The sequence below is a fragment of the Andrographis paniculata genome, unplaced genomic scaffold (genome assembly GCF_009805555.1).
Source record: "Andrographis paniculata isolate CXL003 unplaced genomic scaffold, ASM980555v1 Contig86END, whole genome shotgun sequence".
NCBI classification, from domain to species: domain Eukaryota; kingdom Viridiplantae; phylum Streptophyta; class Magnoliopsida; order Lamiales; family Acanthaceae; genus Andrographis; species Andrographis paniculata.
In genome coordinates, this window is record NW_026137624.1 from 6,637,932 (window position 1) to 6,659,414 (window position 21,483).

General features: G+C 30.5%; 3 protein-coding genes across 3 annotated transcripts; all 3 read right to left on the reverse strand.

The window, feature by feature from the left end:
- Positions 1 to 8,225: 8,225 nt before the first annotated feature.
- LOC127242479 (tubulin-folding cofactor C) lies at positions 8,226 to 9,616 on the reverse strand. Its single transcript, XM_051262037.1, has one exon. It carries the CDS (start codon positions 9,563 to 9,565, stop codon positions 8,549 to 8,551), a length of 1,017 nt encoding a protein of 338 aa, XP_051117994.1. The 5' UTR covers positions 9,566 to 9,616; the 3' UTR covers positions 8,226 to 8,548.
- Positions 9,617 to 9,755: 139 nt separating this feature from the next.
- On the reverse strand, positions 9,756 to 12,298 carry LOC127242480 (glutamate decarboxylase 4-like). The gene is made up of 5 exons (XM_051262038.1): positions 12,228 to 12,298; positions 11,878 to 12,082; positions 10,645 to 11,060; positions 10,321 to 10,574; positions 9,756 to 10,225 (listed from the first exon to the last, which is right to left on the reverse strand). Exons 1-5 carry the CDS (start codon positions 12,296 to 12,298, stop codon positions 9,798 to 9,800), a joined length of 1,374 nt encoding a protein of 457 aa, XP_051117995.1. The 3' UTR covers positions 9,756 to 9,797.
- A 1,772-nt stretch (positions 12,299 to 14,070) lies between these two features.
- On the reverse strand, positions 14,071 to 18,774 carry LOC127242415 (probable mitochondrial adenine nucleotide transporter BTL3). The gene is made up of 4 exons (XM_051261954.1): positions 18,011 to 18,774; positions 16,351 to 16,654; positions 15,446 to 15,913; positions 14,071 to 14,433 (listed from the first exon to the last, which is right to left on the reverse strand). The coding sequence occupies exons 1-4, from the start codon at positions 18,460 to 18,462 to the stop codon at positions 14,365 to 14,367; spliced, it is 1,293 nt and encodes a 430-aa protein (XP_051117911.1). The 5' UTR covers positions 18,463 to 18,774; the 3' UTR covers positions 14,071 to 14,364.
- Positions 18,775 to 21,483: the final 2,709 nt, after the last annotated feature.

Genomic DNA, 21,483 nt, shown 5'->3' on the forward strand with positions numbered 1-21,483 from the left:
AAGTCGTCCCACCAAATGAGTAGGGATCGATCACTATATATATATATATATATATTGTTGGCTTGGGCTGGCTTGCTTCCCTGGTTTGTCTTCTTCTTCTATCATCATCATCACCATCATCACCATGCATTGTGGCCTTTCGGTGGGACCCCACATAATCTTTCTTTTTTGAAATGACAAGAATACCCTTCACCTTGCATTCATAGATAGTTTTGAAAATAATAAAAATTTAGACTAAAAAATAAATAATATATTATGATATAAATAAATGTTATATTTAATATTTTTATGTAAATTTTCTTTTTTTTTTTAAATGACACCATTGTTTCTACTTGCAATGCCCTTCTTCAAATTTGGTTGGTTACTATATATGATTCGAAAATTCGAAAACCATATGAATATAAATGTAAATTATATATATATATGTGTATCTATTAAAGTTTTATTTATATAAGAATTTTGAACTTTTGGAAATTAAATTCTAAAAATAATAAAATGTTGGTTTTTGATGTTTTTTTTTTTAGAAAAAAAATAAAATTATGAATAATGTCAAAACTTTTAAAAGCAAAAAAAAAAAAAAAAAAAAAAAGAAAGAAAAAAGAATGTAATGTAAATATAGGCAAATGAGAGGTCAATACACTTAGACCTGACAATGGGTTGATTCGTGTCAGGTTGAATATTTTAAACAGGTTAAATTACTCAACCCTAATCCGACTCGTTTATTATCGTGTCGGGTTCGGGTTGACTCGTTTTGACCTGTATACATAATTAAGTCGAATTTTTTGATTCAAATTAAATAATTTTTTGTTATGTTGTCGTGGTATGTTAGTTTTTATTGATTTGAGCGTAAATTAGGTTGAATTACTTAAAATTGAACTTAGTTTGAATTAAGTTATGAGAAAATTATTAAATTATGATTATTTTACATATATAATAAATATAATAATAAATATTAATATATTATAATCGGGTTGTCGTGTCGGGTTCGAGTTAAGAGTCTCAACCCTAATCCGACCCGTTTATTATCGTGTCGGATTCGTGTCAACGCATATACATAATCGGATTGAAATCTTAGACCCAGACTCAATTATTTCGTGTTGAGTTGTGTCGAATTGTTGTGTCGGGTCAGTTTTTCCCAACTCTAAATACACCAAACTTAAACCTACACTAGCCCAAAAATGTGGTAATGTATATTATAAGGTGAAAAAGAATCTAATGTGTGTATATATTTATATATATATTTAAAATGACATAATTAAATTACGCTTTTTATATATATATATATTAAATTATTTTAATTAAAAATGGGTATAAGTAGTGTGTTGTAATATATATATATATATTATATGTAATATGTGATTAATTCGATAGTCTATTTTCACTTAAAATGTAAAGTTTCAGAATCTGGGTTCTAAAAATTCAAACAAAGACAGCATAAGTTATTGAATAGGATTGTAAAACTTTAGGACAAAAATTTCGATTTTTATAATAAAGTATTGACGAATTAATTAATGTGCTTCAAAGATCGATCATCGAACAAGTCACTATATAAAAACCAAAATAATAATAATAAAAGCAAAAACGAGGAGACAAGTGATGACGGGCCCGGTTCTACAGGTCCAGGGACTAGAGCATCTAAACGCGTCCACACTTGACACCATTACATTGGCGGCCTGGTGTGCTGGCTCAGAGGCCCCTGGATCTTCTAAAGGTGAGCCCCTCTCCCTTGGTCAGAGGAATACTTACGTAGCGATATCCCATGCATGCACGCAACAGAGGGGCAGCCTTTCGTCACTCACGATTTTGCATGGCAGATTTTTAATTTTATTCAACCATCTAATACATTTTTATTTTTATATTTTATTAATTAAACTCGTACACAATTTTTAAAATAAAAATTCACGAAGCGTAAAGAACACATGCACTAAGGGCCCCATAATCTTGTTTCCTTACATATAACATATATATATATAGAGAGAGATTTTTTACAAAAATAAATAAATACATTTCTTAGGGTTTGTTTTGTATTTTATTCTATATTTTGGTTTGATTAATTATACCTTGAATGTGATGTTTTCAGAAATATATATATATTTATATATATATTTAGAGAAAATCGTGAGAAGTGTGTAATTCAAAAAAAAAAAAGAATTGAATTAAGCTCCAAGTATACAGAGAATTATATATATATATATATAACAATATCTCAGTCTACTTATATTGAATTTATAATTGAATTAGGCACATTAATATCATATATATATATATATATATATATTGAAAAAAAGGATTACTTGAGAGAGAAGTGAAAGAAATTAAAAATTTGACCAAATAGAGAGTGGTGTAGGTTACCTTGTGCAAGTTGTTGCATCAAACTTCCCATAAATTCTATTTCGTTCCCATTCTTTTCTTCTTCCTTTATTGTTATTTTATTTTTTTATGCATTTGTTAGTAACTGTTCCTATATCTAGACATAATGCATTTGTTATTTGATGTATACAGGCTAAACTGTTTTTTTTTTTAAGGTCCCGTAACTGGGCCTCATTATTTTAGTCATGTAAGTGGAGTCTGTCTCAAACTAATCCTATAATAAAAAATTTTTCGCTGTTTTAATCCTCCGGCGTCGGAGATGCCCGCGTGGCTCGCCGGAGGCTACGTGTCCGCCAGGTCAACAACACCTGGCGGACACGTGGCTTCCGGCGAGCCACGTGGGCCACGTGTCCGCCATGTCAGCAACACCTGGCGGACACGTGGCTTCCGGCGAGCCACGCGGGTTTCTCTGGTGCCGGAGGACTAAAACAACAAAAATTTTCCACTTATGGGACTAGTTTGCAACAGACTCCACTTACAGGACTAAAATGATAAGGGCTTTCAGTTACGGGACTAAAAAAAATAATTTACCCATATATATACATATATACTCATATCCGGACATTAACTATATATTCATTTTTTTATTTTTGTCCGTTCAAAAATAAAATCTCTATTTGTTTTTTTAGTAACTCTAATACCTACTTATTGTTACAATTACCTTAAACTTACATTATATTACAATTATACCACTAAAATAAATTTGTATCTTGAGGACATTTTAATTTTTTTTACTTTTATTCCTACTACACCCCCAGTATAATAACAATATTCTTAAAAATTTTGTGCAAAAAGTAAACACATAGATAAATATGAGACAGAGGAAGTATTATTTCAGTTACGTTACTGGTTGGGTCAAATCAGTATGTATATAAGAAAAAAAAATACATATCCGACATCACATTTATGATAAATCAAATATACAATACATATTTTGACTGCACATGACATAATTTCATTTGGCTTATTATATTATTGATTTCGGCACAGTAAGTACACACATAAAAAAATGAATATTATGATTAACAATACATGATTATAACCTATATGCAATATATGTCAATATTTTTATCATCACAATGTGTATGTTATTAGGCGACAGTTACTGTTCTAAACACAGTGCTGACATCACATTGTATATGTATATATATATAAAAAAAAACATATGATATAATATTATACTTTCTCTATCCTACATAATTTGTCCTTATTTTCTATTTTACGCTGTCCCACGTAATTTGTTCTTTCTATTTTTGAAAATATAATTATACACTTTAATCGCATTTTAAATTTTAAATTTTATAATTTTCTTAATTTTAATTAAACTATTTACTTATCTTAATTTTAATCTATAATTATTTTTACTAATACACTTTTTAATTACTTACTAATTATACTTTACCTAAATTCTCGTGTCTACAGTAATATACCAATATTACATGGGACGGAGGGAGTATTATTTATGTTAATATAATACAAATGCAACACATAAATTAAAAATATATAATAATTTTTCAAAAAACCACATATTACTAATTGATTTTGTGGCACATAAAATATATTCACACAACACACTTCATAAGTAGTTTCAACTAACATTTCGTTGAGACTAATATTGCGCCTGGCTATTTATGACACAATAACATGTATGGCAAGGTTTCGAATTTGATCCCGAATGGATGCATGATGTGTTGAATGAATGCGTGTGGTTCATTAATTTTTAATACTATGAATGTATTTATTTAATATTTTAATTTGAAATATTTTTATAATATAAGTAATCATACCGATGATATTAAATAAATATTTTGAATTGAATATAATTTTTTTAAGAAAATATATATTATATATGTTAAATATTATACTAATAGAAAAAAAAAAACCCAGTTTGCTTGTTTGTTTTGTATTTTGATTTAAAAGAAATTTTTTTATATAAAATATAAAATTATATAAATAATAATAATCTATAATATATATATTTTTTTTTGGAAAAAAAATGTGTTAGGAATTTATTTTTTTAAAAAAAAACCACATATATTTACACAAAATGAAAACAAACATACTACGTGGCACTTGTATGAGCTGTGTATGGCCCACAAAACCTAAGCCGACAGATCGACTTTAAGTAATTAAGGATTAATCGATTTACACGCATAATGCAATAAATAAATAAATAGATAGATAAATCTTTGTTGTGTTGTTTCTATTTTAATTTGATTAGTTAATTAAGTAATTAATTTCCATACATAATTAATTAATTACGATTAGTTTATATTGCTAAAATGTATGAGTATATATAATGAAATTTCATTTAAAGATATTATTATTACGAGGGTAAATTATATGATACCTATGTTTTACTAAAAATGCACAAAATACCCTGTGTTTTATTTATTGTGTGAAATTCTCTTGTGTTAATATAAAATTTGCAAAAAAATTCCTAATTATTTAAAACTGATATTTGATTTAAAAAAAATACCTAAATTACGCAGGTTTAATAAAAATAAAAAATAAAAAATATTTTAAATAATTTTTTTAATAAAATAAATAAGTAAATAATTAATTAATCTTTTATTTTATAGTTTTTGGAAACAGATTATTATATGATTGATCAATTATTTTTTTATTTTTTTATTAAAAAAATTATTTAAAATATTTTATGTTTTTTATTTGTATAAAACTTGCGTAATTTAGATCTTTTATTATAACCAAATATCAGTTTTGGACAATAGGGTGTTTTGTGCAAACTTTACATTAACACAATGAAATTTCACCTAATAAATAAAATACATAGTATTTCGTGCATTTTTACTAAATCACTGTTATATAATTTACCATCATTATTATTATTATTATTATTATTATTATTATTAAAAAAGGGGTGGCTTGAGAAAGTTGAGTAGGAAACGTCATTGATCCATTGACTCAAGTAATTGGGATGAATTGACAGTTTATTAGTACATACAAATTAAATTAATGTAAATTAAATAATCATATGATCAGTTTAGGTTTGAAATTAAAATTATTTATATGACAGATAAATATATTTGGTGAAGTAAGACCTATTGGACTTTTTGAACTCACTGTATTTTCTTTGCATTTGCATTTGCATTTGTTTAACTAGTATATCTATTTGAGAGATATTTTATCAAAAAATATATATATATATATCTTATTAAGGATAACGAGAATTGTATAAGAAAAAGATTATTATTATTATTTTTTTACCCACCCACACTCCAGAGATTAAATTTTCCAAATACCAAAGAATGCTCAACCACATGAACTATACCTTATTGGTTAGTAAAAAAGTTAAGAGTTATTCATATAATATTTTCTTATATACAATTCATAAAAATATATTATTTAAAAAATTTAATATACTTCTTCTGTTCATCTATAATATATACATATAAAATATTTTTCTGTCTAAAATACTTCATTTTTGTTACTAATTATAAAGTCTACTACCAATTACAAGTGCTCATATTTTTATATTTATTAATTTACAATCATAAATATTACATTACCATTAGTTTTAGTAATGGTATAAATATTTTTATATAATTTAATAATAGCAACTACTATTTAAATAATAATAAAGTTTGTTAATTTTTTTTTTGTCAAAAATAAATGTATTAAAATTAATATATAATGTATACAAGAGTGTGTACGTTTTTATAAAAAAATAATAATAATATATTACACACATTTATCATTTTTATATTATTTACAAACTTATCTGTACTTCACTTATAAAATATCTTTAAAAATGATTTCGCAAAACAAACACATCCTAAAAATTAACAAAAATACAAAAAATATTATTCTATTATCAATACTTTCACAATTCTTCATATATCATAACAAAAATACTAAAAACCTATATAAACACTAGTGTGCTTGTTTGTGGGTTTTTGTTAGTTTTTCATTGTTCATAAATTTTTTCTATTTGAAAATATCAAATTAATTATTTAATTTTATAAAAAATTTCACGTCACACACCAAAAATTCAATTCATCGCAATTTTTTTTTCTTGAAGTATTTTTTCAGGCAACTAATTAATGTTCCTACAAATTTTGTCCATAAATTCTATGGCAATAGGAGTTTTGTGTACACTTTACACTAACATGAAATAATAATGATAATAAAAATGTATATTAAATAAAGTTTACATAAACTATTGAAGAATATTCTAACATTCGAAAGCAAATACATTGTAAAAAAACTAATAATAATAATAATAATTACTCCTATAAAGTGGCCAACTTGAGTGCATGAATTATATATATATATAAGTAAATTAAACTAGAATATTAAGCCTCTCTCTAATCTTGTGCTTCACACTTTAAGACTTTACTAGAAATTGTAAATTTAATTGATAAAATTGATATTATAAATTCAAAAATGTCACACACCATATTGCTTGTTGATGTAAGGTTCCCTGTCGGATGGAAGTTTAATATTTTTAAATTCATAAATAAAAAGTGATTATTAAATTAATGACAAATTTTGTTTTTTAGTGTTTAGCTAAACAAACTAAGTTGCTTGTTGACATACTCTTCTACCCAATTCATATCTAAATAAAATATTATTTTTTTTTTCTAATTATAAATAAATATTTTAGTTTATTAATAAAATAATGCATTTATTTTTAGAGGCTAATTTCAATTTAACTAGTTATCAATGCATTAATTTAACGTGTAAATGTATACATTATAATTAGGATTTAATCATTCTTAAGCACGGTATTCATAATTATATATATTATTTGAATATTTGAATATATACATTTTTAAAAATATGTATTATTTTTTAAATATATTACTTCATTGCATTTCATTATATATTAATACAGGATAGAAATATTAATATTTTTTTTTTTAAAAAAAAAAAGGCAACAATTTATATAATTCAATATCGTCTATAAAAATCATTTAAACACAAAGATGAAGTATGGATAAGTGTGCATTGTATATAATTAAAATGTTGTGTATAAAATAAAATATGAAATTAAAATTATAAAATGAATATATATATATATATTACATTTAATATAAAATTAATCCCTCCCTACCACTACATGGCCATTCATGATTCATTTTCATTATAATTTTTTTCCCCCTTTAGTTTAAATAATGTGTTTTATACAGATAATGCAAGTTTGATAATTAATATTTAAAAACAAGTACAAATAGATTAATTATTGTGTTGTTCACATTTAAATTTAATTTATGTTAAATTTTTGTGTGAGAAGATATTATTGTAGTTTGTAGCAATCAATATAATTTGTATATTTGATGCAATAATTAATATATGTAGTCCATTTTGACTAATAATTAAATTAATTGATGCAAAGTGACACTTGAGACTCTTGTCGTTTTTTCCCCCCACCCACAAAATAAAAACTATTGTGACAGGTAAAGTCTCCTACAAGACATTGATTTTAATATTTGATTGTGTCTCAATTTTCCCAACTGTCAGATCCTTTGTTTGGAGACTTAAATAATAACAATTCCCATTATTTGAATATTGAGTAGAGTGATGATTTGTATTCATTAAGTAGTGATTAGTTTAATAATTTAATAGAAATTTATATAGACACACATATAATCTAAGATCTATAATTGAACCAAACCCCCTTGATTATTTGGCGGATGAATTGGCCGTGACACGTCATCATATATTACTAACGCAAAGTTGATGGTGAGAACTGACTTTGACACTTGATTATTATATAAAAATTGGATTTGTTAATAATAATATAATATAAAAATTGCTAATTTTATAATTCCCAAATTTATCATCTTCTATTTATATTTCTTATAGTGTAGTTCACTGTTTCTTGTATACAATCTTTCATATTGTTCAAATCTAATTTTATTCCTTAATTCAGGCCGGCCCATTACTTTCGGGCCTTGTTTGTTGAGGCCCATATTTTTAGCATAAACAAATCTTGTTTTCTAAGCCCAATTTCAGAGGGTTTGGAATCCTACTATGTTAGACTCTGCAAAAAAAATTGACAGTATTCAATTTTCTCAAAAATATTCAATTTTTTTGAGATAAAGAATATATCAAAAATAAACAATATCTCGATCTTCATCTTCATCTTCATCTTCATCTTCATCAAAGGAGAGAATGCAATGAATTGCAGAAATCTGAAACAGAACAAATTACCTCATACATCCACCATTCGTATTCGATGATCCTCTGGCAAAATCGACCAATTTGGGGACTGCACAGCTCTTAGCCATCTGAAATCATCGACATTGCTCCAATCCCCTGTCTCCTCCACAAGACATGCTTCACCAAGATCCTTCTCAATCCCTTCATACCTCAGACAAAATGGAGCAAATCTGATGCCATTACTATCCTCAATTATCGGCCTACTCCTCACCCGGAGATAGAAATCGCAATCCTTCGCATTGTGGATCCTGATTTGATGCGAAGCTATAATGAAAACACATCCTTGGGCTCCCTCAATCAGAACTGACCCCATCACTGCCCCAACATAAACCCTAGAATTTATCAAATTGTCCACAAACAGTGCCCTTAAGCATCCCTTCAATTTTACCTCACAGCCTTTCAATTCCGAGAGCATGAACTCGCCGCCGCTGAATTCCTTCGCCAACGCCTCATTCTCTCTGTTTCGGAATCCAGGTGATGCAGTCGCGTTCAATTCGGTATACCCTAGCTCCCCCGATTTCGGATTGGTTTCGAGAACGACGCCGTTTTGTTGATCTGGAATTGTGGCTGTGGTTGTGGTTGTGGCCTTTTTGGAGGTTTTGTTTTTGAAGGAGAATTTCTTCTTCGGGACGATGAGTGAGGTGGCTTCATCCAGGGAGTGTTTGAGCTGCGCGACTGTATTGAGACAGGTCCGGACTTCGTAGGGCGGCAGAACGTAGGAATTCTCCGCGACGAGTTTCTCTAGATCGGATATTTCGAGAGAAATGGATTCCAATTGAGGCTTAGGGCTCGGATCGGTAATAGAGCGGATCTCTGAGATCTGAGATTCGATTGATTGCTTGGATTCCGCGAATCGAGAGAGAAATGAATTGGTGGATGCGAATGAGGAGTTTAGATCTTGTTGTTTTCCGGATGCACGAGCGGTGTGACGGTTGGATAGGCGCTCCATCATTGCTGCGTGCTTACGCTCCATGGCCGCCGCCGCCGCCGTTGAACTGTTCTCTTCCATTTTCGTGGAGGTCACAACACAAAGTTACTGATCGGAGGAAGACGATGATCTAAAATTTATATTATTTGGGCCTGGGCCTGGTCCCGGTCCTGGGCCTTTTCTAAAATTTGCAATTAATATATTTTAATTAATAGTATATATATATCAATTCCCAAATTAAAATTAATTAATAATACATTTGCCCTAGCAAACGCCATTCGTCATCTTCCTCTCGCCGACGGATTACTTCCTGTCACGGCGGCGCCGCGACGACCGTATTCTTCTGTTTTTCGCCGGCGGGGAGGCAGTCGAGCTCGTGGAGGACTTTCTGGACGTCGACGAGGAAGCGGTCGGCGAGGGTCCGGGAGAAATCCTCCCGGACGACGACGCGCAGGACGGTGACATGCTCGGCGTCGGCGGGCATGGCGTAGGCCGCCACAATCCAGCCGAACCGGCGGAGCATCGCCGACACCTCGAAATCGTCGTGGCGGGAGCTGTCCTTGAGGCTGAACGCCACCAACGGGACGCCGTCGTCCTTAGAAACAATGTTGAACCGGCCGGTTCTCTCCAGACCGGCCTTCACCACCATGGCGGTTTCCCGGCAGGTCTCCATCACTTTCCGGTACCCTTCCTGCCCTAATCGAATCAGCTGGTAGTACTGCGCAATCACCTGGCTCGAACCTAACAAATCAAAATTCATCTACATTACACCAATTATTAATTAAACTCGATCAACCATAGACAATCAATCATTGATTGATTGATTTGTTTGTTACCTCTAGTGAAGTTGAGAGTGAAAGTGGGCTGATCGGAGCCGAGGTAGTTTGTATGGAAGATGAGCTCTTCCGGCAAGTCGTGTTTGGTCTTCCAGACGATCCATCCGATTCCGGCGTAAACTAATCCGTATTTATGTCCGCTCACATTGATGCTCTTCACCAATGGCAGCCTGAAATCCCACTCCAGATCTGGGTACAGAAAGGGGGCTATGAACCCCCCGCTCGCAGCATCCACATGGATCGGAGTATCCCATCTGCAATTCATTTTTAAACAACAGGTTTGTGCAATTTTCATAAATTTACATGTGAATTTTGCTTAATTACCCAGTTTGAGTGTTCTTTTGAATGAGGAGGTGGTTTAGGGTTTCGACGTCGTCAAACTCGCCATTGAAGGTGGAGCCGAGGACGGCGGCGACGCAGATGGTGTTCTGGTCGACCATGGCGACGGCCTTGTGGGGGTCGATGACGTAGTGGCCTTGCCAGAGATTGACGAGTCTGAGGTCGACGTCGAAGTAGCGGGCGAACTTGAGCCAACAGACATGGATGTTGGCTCCGGCGACGATGTTGGGCTTGTCGTAGGGTTTGCCTAAAGCCTTCATTTTGTTAAGCCATTTGCGCTTGAAAGCCAGGCCGGCCAGCATTACTGCCTCCGATGAGCCGACGGTGGCGGTTCCGGCCGCCGGCTCGGCGGCGGCCAGCGGAGCGTTGAGGAGGCGGGCGATCATGTTAACGCACTGATTCTGATCAGATCAGATCAGATCAATCGAATTATTAATAATTAAGAAATTTTAGAATTATTAGGGTTCTTCAGCAGACTCAGAAAATGAAGGAATTCTCCAAATTCCTCTGAAATGGAGTAGCATTTCTCTAATAATATGGAGGATTGTTTTATTTTCCCTTTGGATCCTTCAATTTTATAAAATAAATTAACACTGAATATTACAATAAACATACATATTATTAAAATATTACATAATACAAAATAAATTAACATTATATTATACATAAATTTAATTTATGGAAAAAAAATATTTTAGAAGTTAATAAATTGAATAAATGTTATTTAATTATTTAAAATAAGGAATATATGAAATATTCTTTTAGAGGAAAAAAAATAGAGTATCTTGAAGTGAAGATAAAATTTAGAGAAAAAAACTGAAATAAATGAAATATTCGATTTATTATCTTAGAATATGCTCCCTCTCGGCTCAAACTTTTGGACACAATATTTTAAAGTAAGTGAAATCCAATATGTTATTTTTTTATCTTTTATAGTAATAAACTATATAAAAAAGAGATTATAATGACATAATGGTAAATATATACTCTATGTATTTGTATTAATAGTGAAATTCATAATTACTAAAAATATATATATACACTTTATTATTACCACGTAGATAAATGAAAATTTAAAAAAAAAACAAAAAAATATACTTTATCATTGAACATATGAAATATAATTTTTTATCAAATAAAAATATTTCTAAGTTCCACATGAAAAAAATACAAAAAAATTAACATGTTTTTAAGAAGATGAAAGGGTATATAGATTACATGGAAATCGGTGGTGATGGGATGCTCGTCGAGGTTGGTGTAGGTCTTGTTAATGGTGTGGAAGATGAGGTTATCGCATACGGGATCCATCCATGAGGTAATGAAGGAGCCGAGGTTCAGACGGGGATTCCAGTCCAGCATCAGCTCGTGCTTTATTATCTCATACGCAGCCTCCTTTGGGATCGAATTCTCCGCCATCTTGAACCTGGATATTGTATTTATTTGAAATTATATGTATATTTTTTATACTTATTTGTAAGTATTTTGTACGAATATATTTATATTATTTTCTATCGGTCTATAATGTGATATTTTGAAAATCCTAAATTATTTATTTATATTATACTGACCTAGGAAGAGAGTTTTGAACATGTTGGGAGGCGAAGGTAGAGAGGTCTGACTGAGAGACAGTTGTCTTCATTTCCAGTGCTTCTGCTTCTGCTTCTAATTTGATCGATATTGATTGTAATATGCAAGTAAAATCAAATTACATGAATGTGAATTATTGAGGAGAAATGGATCACGATTAGAGCTATATATATGTATATGTATGGATAGATAAGCATGGTGTGTGTGCCCTTGCAAGAAAGGGAACAAATTTTAATAATGTGAAAGCAACTTCCTCTGGATCTGTCTTAAAGTCCAAAGCAGAAAGAAAGAGAGAGAGAGAGAGAGAGAGCTATGCAAACACAAATGTATGTTTATATTGTATTTGTTTTGTAAAATAATTTGAAGAAATAATTTTTTTTTTTTTTTTATGTGAAATATAAAGAATTACGTAGCTAATATAAAAATAATAAAGATATATAACGTATTCTTTTTTGAAGTGTGAAAAAAAAAACAAAAAACAAAAATAATACACCTTAATATTTCTTTTGTCTCATTAAAACTATTCACGTTAACGTAGATATAAGAAGAAATATAATTAATAAATAATTAAAAATTGTATTAGTAAAAATAATATTGTGTAATATAAATAATTATAAATTAACATTAAGATAAATAAATAGTTTGATTAAGATTAGAAAAATTATGAATTATAAAATGTGAAATGTGATTAAAATATAGTATAATTATATTATAAAAAAATAAATGATAAATTATGTGAAACAATCGGAAAAAAAATATATAGACATTTTATATGGGACGCGGGGAGTATTATTTATAAATATTTATTTATTGCAGCCATTTTATATTGTTTCAATTTATAGTAGTATTTTATAAAATTCATATTTTGTATCACAATGTCACAAAAAAATATAATATGTATACATACATTTTATTAAGAAAACACTGCATATATTTCTTTATATATATTTAATATAAAAAAACATTTCAAATTAAAAGTACAAAACAAAGTATCGATAGCATTTGTACTAAAATATACATAGTTTAATATCTTTTAACTTTTAAAATAAATACAACTATCTACGTACATTGAAGGAATAAAAATACGTGAAGTTATCAAAAAATAAATAAATAAATAAATAATACGTGAAGTTAATGTATAGTTAAAGAAGAAAGGGACAAAATATCCTCTTCCTTATAAAATAAAATTATTTACGGTTTTATTTCAAAGAAACACAAATGAGAAAAATTGACAAATATTTTATGCAAGAATAAATTAGAGTGTGTTCTTCAACCAAATTTTTTACATGTATTCTATAATATTACAATATATATATATATATATATACAATGTATATTTGCAATATGTTCTAGTAATAATACCATATTTTAGTTGGTACAAAATTTATTTTTTCTACGGATTTTTTTTATATGAATTGAAACAAAAGGATATAAAAAAAAAATATTTTAAATATTCAAATTAGAATTTTATTATCTAATTTGAGTCATTATTATTCAGTTAAATTCATTAGATTAAATTGTTATTATTTGAATTTATTTAGTTTGTACTAGTCTTACTAATAAACCCCTTATTTCATTATTAATGCAAGATTAGCTTATTGAGAATTCCATTATTTAACTCAAAACTTAAAATTAAAATACAAACCAAACATATCCCCATAAGCATCTCTTCACTTGTGCCTGTCATTTTAAGCATCTAATATTTGATCAAAACTCCCTCATTCGAACAAAAACCAGATTATGTCCGAACCTACATCGGAGTTCATTTTCATCCATCTTTTCCTTAAAAAAGAAAAGCACGAGCAGCAATTGTATGACGTGATCTTCGCCAACCAAACTGATCGAATCATATCTGAAACACAAGAATAACATGGCCATGGTAACAAAACCTGACCTTTATACTCGAAACCACGTACATTCTCCAAATACTGGCTGTACGATATATTACCCCTCCAATGTGCTGCTGGAAGCAAAACGAAAGAATCTGCAAATCCGAACACGGCCTTATCAGAAGCTTCGTATGGGATGTACACCGCGGCAAAGATACAAGAATTGTGAGTCTAGTCGTCGAATGTTATGAGAAGTTCACTCGGTTAGTCAAGAAGTTCTGATACATTCTTATTCGACTTTGAGAACGATCTTCATGAACTCGTACACCAAGTAGCTAATGGCAGCTGACGGCAACACCTGTAAATTTAGAAATGCAAAATTAGAGCTTGTTTGCTTCGATGCATAAGTTAATAATATTTAGATCAATTGTTGTTTGATCTACAAACTGTGTCTAACTATATCACCATCAAGGTCAAGGAGCATATCAGATTGGTATGACTTCGAAACACAAAACTTTAAAACATTCTTACCCAAAATGCTCTTGTTTCTTTTGCCTAAAAAAACTCAAGTTTTTATTATTTGAACTCTACGTTCTACGAAAAAAATATATTTTTTCCTCACAAAAACATCCTATCATACATTATTATAATATTAAAGTCAAAGCAAATCTTTTACAAACCTATCAAAAGAAACATCAAATGATGTAATCATGCGTATAATATAAACATCTCTCCATAAAATCAACCAGCCGTTGTGCAGGTGTTCCGGGATTTCTAGTAAATCCTGTAAAGTTTTTACAAAAATTGTTGATTGACTTCGGTAAAAATATAAAAATAAATAAATAGTGTGTATCGCAAGCTTAAGTTTTTTAGATAAAATCATCGTTAACATCATCTAACAAAAATCATATTTACTCATATTTTATTTACGGCATGAAATTCCCTTGTATCATAGTATTAAACTATACACAAAACATCTTGTTCATGTCAATACACATCTAATTATGCTAAATAAAGGGAATGAAATGTTTTAAATAATTTTATTTGAAATATAAATAATACTTGCACAATAAATAAAACAGGGGTATTTTGTATATTTATGATAAAACAAATTAATATTTCATGATTAAGGTTCAATACAGTTTACCCAATAAAGAACAGTTATGTCATGATTAAGGTTCAAAATGTTTTTTGAGGCAAAATTTTAAGTATAAGAATCAAATTTTCGCTAAGCCAAATACATTATAATCAACCATTTCTATCTACTTGCAATGACTCATAGTCCTATTTCAAACATTTAAGGAAGGCAAAAGCAGAAGTTTTTGCAAGTACCTTTGAAGCATAGGAGCAAAACACATTTCAGTGCATACCTGTAACAAACTAGGGATTAATCCAGCATAGAGTGCGGGGACGCCACCTTGCTCGACTATCTTCAGACAAGTTTGTACTGCCCCCATCTTTGTAGCCTTAACTTGCATCTGGAGCTGTCTTCTGACAACTTCGAACGGATAAGTAGCAGCTTCAGAACACGCACCAGCTATCGCTCCATAGATTAAAGTTCTGACAGGACCCAACTCAAGTTGTTCCATAGCATTCAGCTCATCGCCTTGTTGCTTCATATGTTGAAGCCTTTTTTGGCCTTCAGGGGAACGCAGAAATGCCGTTTTCAATATATCATAAACTCCATAGAAGACAGCGCCTGAAGGTGCCATGCTTATTATCGAGGGAACCAAGCCCCTATACAGAGAAAAGAATCCTTCGGTTTGAATCATGTGGCGAAAAGCACTCACGATTCCACCCAAGGCTTCACCTCCCGGAGCTACCATTACTGTCCTGATCTGAAACATCAGCACAGCTTATAACATTGTGTTCATGTTGGATCTCGATCAAAGGGTTTGCAAATGCTTAAACAGAAGCTTATAACCACACTTAAAAAATAAAAGTAGTAGTAAACTAAAAGCTCAAAGGACGGGGGAGTGCTTCTTGCAGCTCATTAGTTTTCTAAAACATGACATAAATTTAATTATTTGCACGATTTTTCTAGACAAAGTTAATCACAATAAAATCATTCATTGCCATTAGTATTGTAAACATAACCTTCCAATAATAACTGATGTAAACCATCATTTGTAGATTCGGCTTTGAGACAAAGCTCTATCAGTCACGCAATCAATCACAGGTATGAAAAGAAAATAATGTGGCTTCAAGAAACTCAAGCAATTGATTAATCATTCAAGAATAATGTTGTTTAAGAATGAAAGAAGCAATTGCTCACAGTGTCCATAGGTATGCAAAACACAGTGGCTGTAATTCCAGCGGCAGCACCTGCAACGAATCTTTGATAATTTGTTGTCTCATCTTTACCAGACAATCTGAGCAATTGACTCCTGTAGGTGTCATAAGCATAGAAGTTGATAGCCTTAAACGGTGCAGTTCGCAAAATATTGACAAAATTGCCTTTCCAGAATCCTCTAATCCCTTGGGAAGCTGCTATTGACTTAATAAGCTCGAAAAGATTCCTCTGTTCACCACGAACTATATACTCCAGCTTTAATCTTTCTAAAGGGGCAACAAAAGTTCTGGCATGAAAAGGAAATGCAAAATGGTTAAACAAATTCAACGGCAGATTACAACATAGAGCACATGAGCAGTTAGCAATAGTCAAAAAACTATTCATTATGATATACTCCGGTCATAAAAGGGTGTAATCAAATCTCATTCCACTCGAAATTTTCTCCCAGCTGAAACTATATAACTTGCCTTAGCTGTATATGTATAATGCTGATTGGTTTGAATCAACTAAGAAAGACGATTATTGAGATAAAAGTAGTCGTAGAAACTATAACTGAGCTTCTTGTTGGCAGTGATACCTAGTCCCAGAAGAATGTTGCAAAATATAGTGATAAACTATGTGACAATTCCTCACTATATGAGACTTGCATTTAGTATTTGACCTTGCTGACTACTAACTGTCAATAGAAAGTGCCGAGAATCATATCTAGATGCAAAATTTATAAGAGGGGACAGACAATAAACTATGGAAAGATGTATATGATAGGAAAGTGGAAATCATACAGATTTATTCCACTCTAGAAACAAAGTAATGCACATAGTTGATGTTTTATAGAGTACATATATATAAAGTGACATTCTGAACCTGCAATACACTGGTTTAGGATCATAGCTAGAGAGAATCATTGAATGCGACAACTGATGATTGCAAGACTTACTTCCTGTTCTAAAATCAGCCTTACACACCACACACCTAGTGAATTTACCTTCGACTGAGCCAGTCGACATATGCGTCCTCCTAAGTTTTGCTTGGGCTCTCTTGATAGTCATATTGCAAATTACCCAAACAAATACAAGAGCTAAATTTGAGGCAATATGGAAGAACAACCAACAGATCATCTTCACAACCAAAAATTACTTGTTTTCGGCTTTAAACAAATACAGCACAAAGAATCTGTGGAGAATTCCATCTGTTTCAATAAGGAAAGATCTTTTGCCCTATGCCAATCAATCACAGAGCTTCATAAAGGAAAAGATAATAAGAACTTCTGGATCAAAATTATACAGAAAATCTATATCAAAGCAAGGGGAATGTTCTCCTTTCGTTAATTCTTCTTTTCAATTCCTTCCATTCAAAGGATGAAATTTAAGATCAATCTACATATTACACGTGCTTCTGTTACACAAACATTACCACATCAAATAGTGTTAATGCAACATGTTAGCTCATTATGGCTTGCTATCCCGACAGGCAATTGTAATGTGTTTCATTCCTCCATTAACGAAGAATCTAATCAATCAATCACAAATCCCTATCACCGTAAGAATCAATAACCACTACCACATCACACCCATTTTTGGTACTTACATACAGATGCAGATGCAAAGAAAACGACAGTGAGGGAATACAAACAAGCACAAACCTGGAGACCATAGCTGCAACAGCACCAGCCCATAGATGCTTGGCGGTGTTCAAAGTGCTCCCACCAACTCCTTGCAAAGCCCCACTCCTCTCTTCCCTGACAACCTCTCTAAACGCATCCTCTTCTCTCTCGCCGTCACTCCTTTCCCCAATATTCTCCAAAACTCCCCTCGTTGAAATGCCGCCGTACCGCCCTTCACCGTCGCTATCACCGTCAATCGAAGACAAAGTAACCGACAGAAACCCCCTCCGCCCTGGCCCACCGCCGATCAATCCTCTCCTTCGGCTCCTCCGAGAAACGCACCGAATCTTCGCCGGCGGAGAAATCAACGAAACGAACGACGCCGGCGATGACTCTTCCGGAAACAATCCGCCGATCCAATGCAAATTATTGCTCGGGAAATCATTGTTGACCGAAACTAAGCTCCTGAAACAGTTATCCAAGCTCAGCATTTCGGAGCGGGAATTACAGAACCAATTAGCGCCTGACACCGATGAAAAAACCACGAATTCCTTGTGCGCAGAATACAGAATGCGTGTGCATATATATATATGAGAAAATTGAAGACAGCGAAATCAATGGGATTGAAAAAGAAAGGAACAATGATATCGAAGAAGGGAATGATTCCTGATTCGTAACAGTTGTTCAGGTCATTGCTTCCATCGCCGGGCGGCGGGCGGTAATGATCCCTGCAGTTACAATTCCTGCAGTTCCTAAAGTGCCTACAATTGCTGCTTTGTTGAATTGTACCGCTGTTTGTTCGCTGCTAAGATGTACAAGTCATGGAAGCGGTACGGTCATTGCCAATAGCATGAAACGAACGCGACTTTAATTAGGGATACCTAATTAAATATATTTTAAAAAAAGTAATATTTAAATCATGATGTAAATATTAATTACCGCCGAAAAAAATAGATATTGGAGTATATTACTATAATTAATGTAACCAGCTAGCAATAATTAATGAGCGGTCTGTCTAAGCAGTGAAAAACCCTGACCCATTTGCAATAAAAATTTGCAGAAATTTAGGTCCCATTTGTTATTACTGGGCCTGTGTCCATTTTTAAAGAAAACACTTATATTTAAAGTTTTTCTGTAACTTGAAATTGATAATTTTATATGTTCCAAGTAGAAATATAAATAATAAGTATATCATTTATAATATAATATACTATTAATTAAAAAATTATTATTAATCATTTTAACAATATTATTCAATAGTATTTTGTATTGGCATCTTATATATACATAATATACTATTACTTCTATTTCGCCCAAATTATCTAAATATATATATATTATTTTTTGTTCTAGTTGAAAATATATATATATATATTACTTTTATTGTTTCACTAGAAAAATATACATTTTTTGTATTATAGTAAAAGTAAAATGTAGATTGAAAAGTGGGGCTGGTTGATAATTTGAAATTTCAACCAAAACAAAATTCACTTAAAATTTATGGTAAAATATTTGAAATATTACATTAATTTAACTAAAATCATATACTATATAAAGTAGTATACTTAATTCTTCTCCTTTTTCTAACTTCAATAAAAATAAATAAATAAGATAAAAACGCACACAAAATATATATATATATATATTTCAAAACACGAGCATGTGTCCTTTATTCTTTACTTTTCAAACACTACATTTAGCAAATAATTTAATTAAATGCTATATAAGGATGTGTATATATATAGCATGAGCAATTATTGCATTGCTGACCCAATGTGGGGAAAAAATAAAATAAATTGCTGTTAGAATTTGTTTTTGGGATATTTATAGAATTATTTATTTTATCTAATTATAATAAATTATTTAAATATATTCAATTTAGGTCTCGTTCACTATTTCAATGGATGATCATAGTAACGTCATTGGCAACCAAACCGATGATAAGTTTCACGGAAATTATGTTCCTTCTGAGTTTTTTTTTTTTTTTTTGGCATTTATTAGAATGATTTTTATTTTTTTAATGTGAATTTCTATTATTTAAGAAAATTATTACATTTAATTATTAAAAAGTAAATTGAATATAGAAGAATGAATCTCAATTGTGTTTATATAACATATTAAAAATTTTCATATTATTTATTAATATTATTTTTAAAAAATCAAAGAAAACAAATATCTTTTTATTGTCGGACATGTTAGGTTAGCCGAAGCAGGTGAATGAATTCAAAATACTTTCATCTTTAAAAATTTGTGCTAAAATTTTTTTGACATGAATTTTAAATATATAGAATTTTGATTTATATTTCTTTAATAGTTTTTACCTTTTATTGTAAAAAATTAAAAAATAATAATATTTTCGTCCTGCTCTAAAGTCTCATTTATATTTTGTGTGTTGATTTTTTAATATTAATTATTATATCAAAACATAGTACAAATAAAAATAAAAAATGTAAAATTTATTAAAAAATTATACAAATATAAAATTATTTTTAATGTTAAATACATAAATGTGACCTTAAAAGCGAAAAAAAAAAAAAAAAAAAAAAAAGAATGAAAGAGTAATATTTTTAATGGCCACCAAATGACAAGTTGGTCTGATTTTCAGACGATCAAGGTTGGCTGGAAAATAGGTGAATGAGACTTTTACAGATGAATAAGGCACAATGGCGTTTAAATAGATTTTTTTGGAAAATATAAAATTAAAATTTAATACAATCTTTTATGGAAGTAAATAAATATTTGATTGTTTTTTTTAAAAAAAAATATATTTCTTAAAATAAAATAGTAAAAATATTAAAATTATCTTATACAATTTAAGGAAAAAGTAAATAAAAAGAACACATAACAAAGTATTTAATTAAGGTGAGTATAATAGCAGAAGAAGTCATTTTCATATTGGGAGATATATGAATATATAGGGTAATATAGAGCGTTGTGTTACTTACGTACGTTGCATTGGCAGAATCAGTACAATAAGACCTCCGCCCGTGACTCCACCATCACTCATCACTTTCGCATCACATGACGCTACACGACGCTCTCTTAGCCGTTACGTCCTTTGACCCAATTTCTTACTATTTTCAATAATAAAAAAATAATAATAATTAATTAATTAAAACATAAACATAACATAAATACTTTTTTCACTAAACTATTCTTCGAAACTCGTATCCAGACATAACAATTTATTTATTTCCATAACAAGTATCGGGATTCGAGCTCTTTGCTTGCAATTTTTTAATTATTGTATTATTTAATTCTATATATTGCATTTTAAAAATTATTACTATTATATTTGAAATTATTTTACTGACGTGTACTTTTATGGAAAATTTAGAAAATAAAAAGTAAATACGTCTTGTCGCTATATGGATTAACGTACATCTGAGAGGGAGTACAATGACGAATATGCCCCCCACTCCTTGGTGACGGTCATTAGTCAGCATTGGGAAGGGCAAAAGTGTCCGATGGAAAAAGAGCTGAAATATGTTTGTCGTGATCAGAAGCTTTCC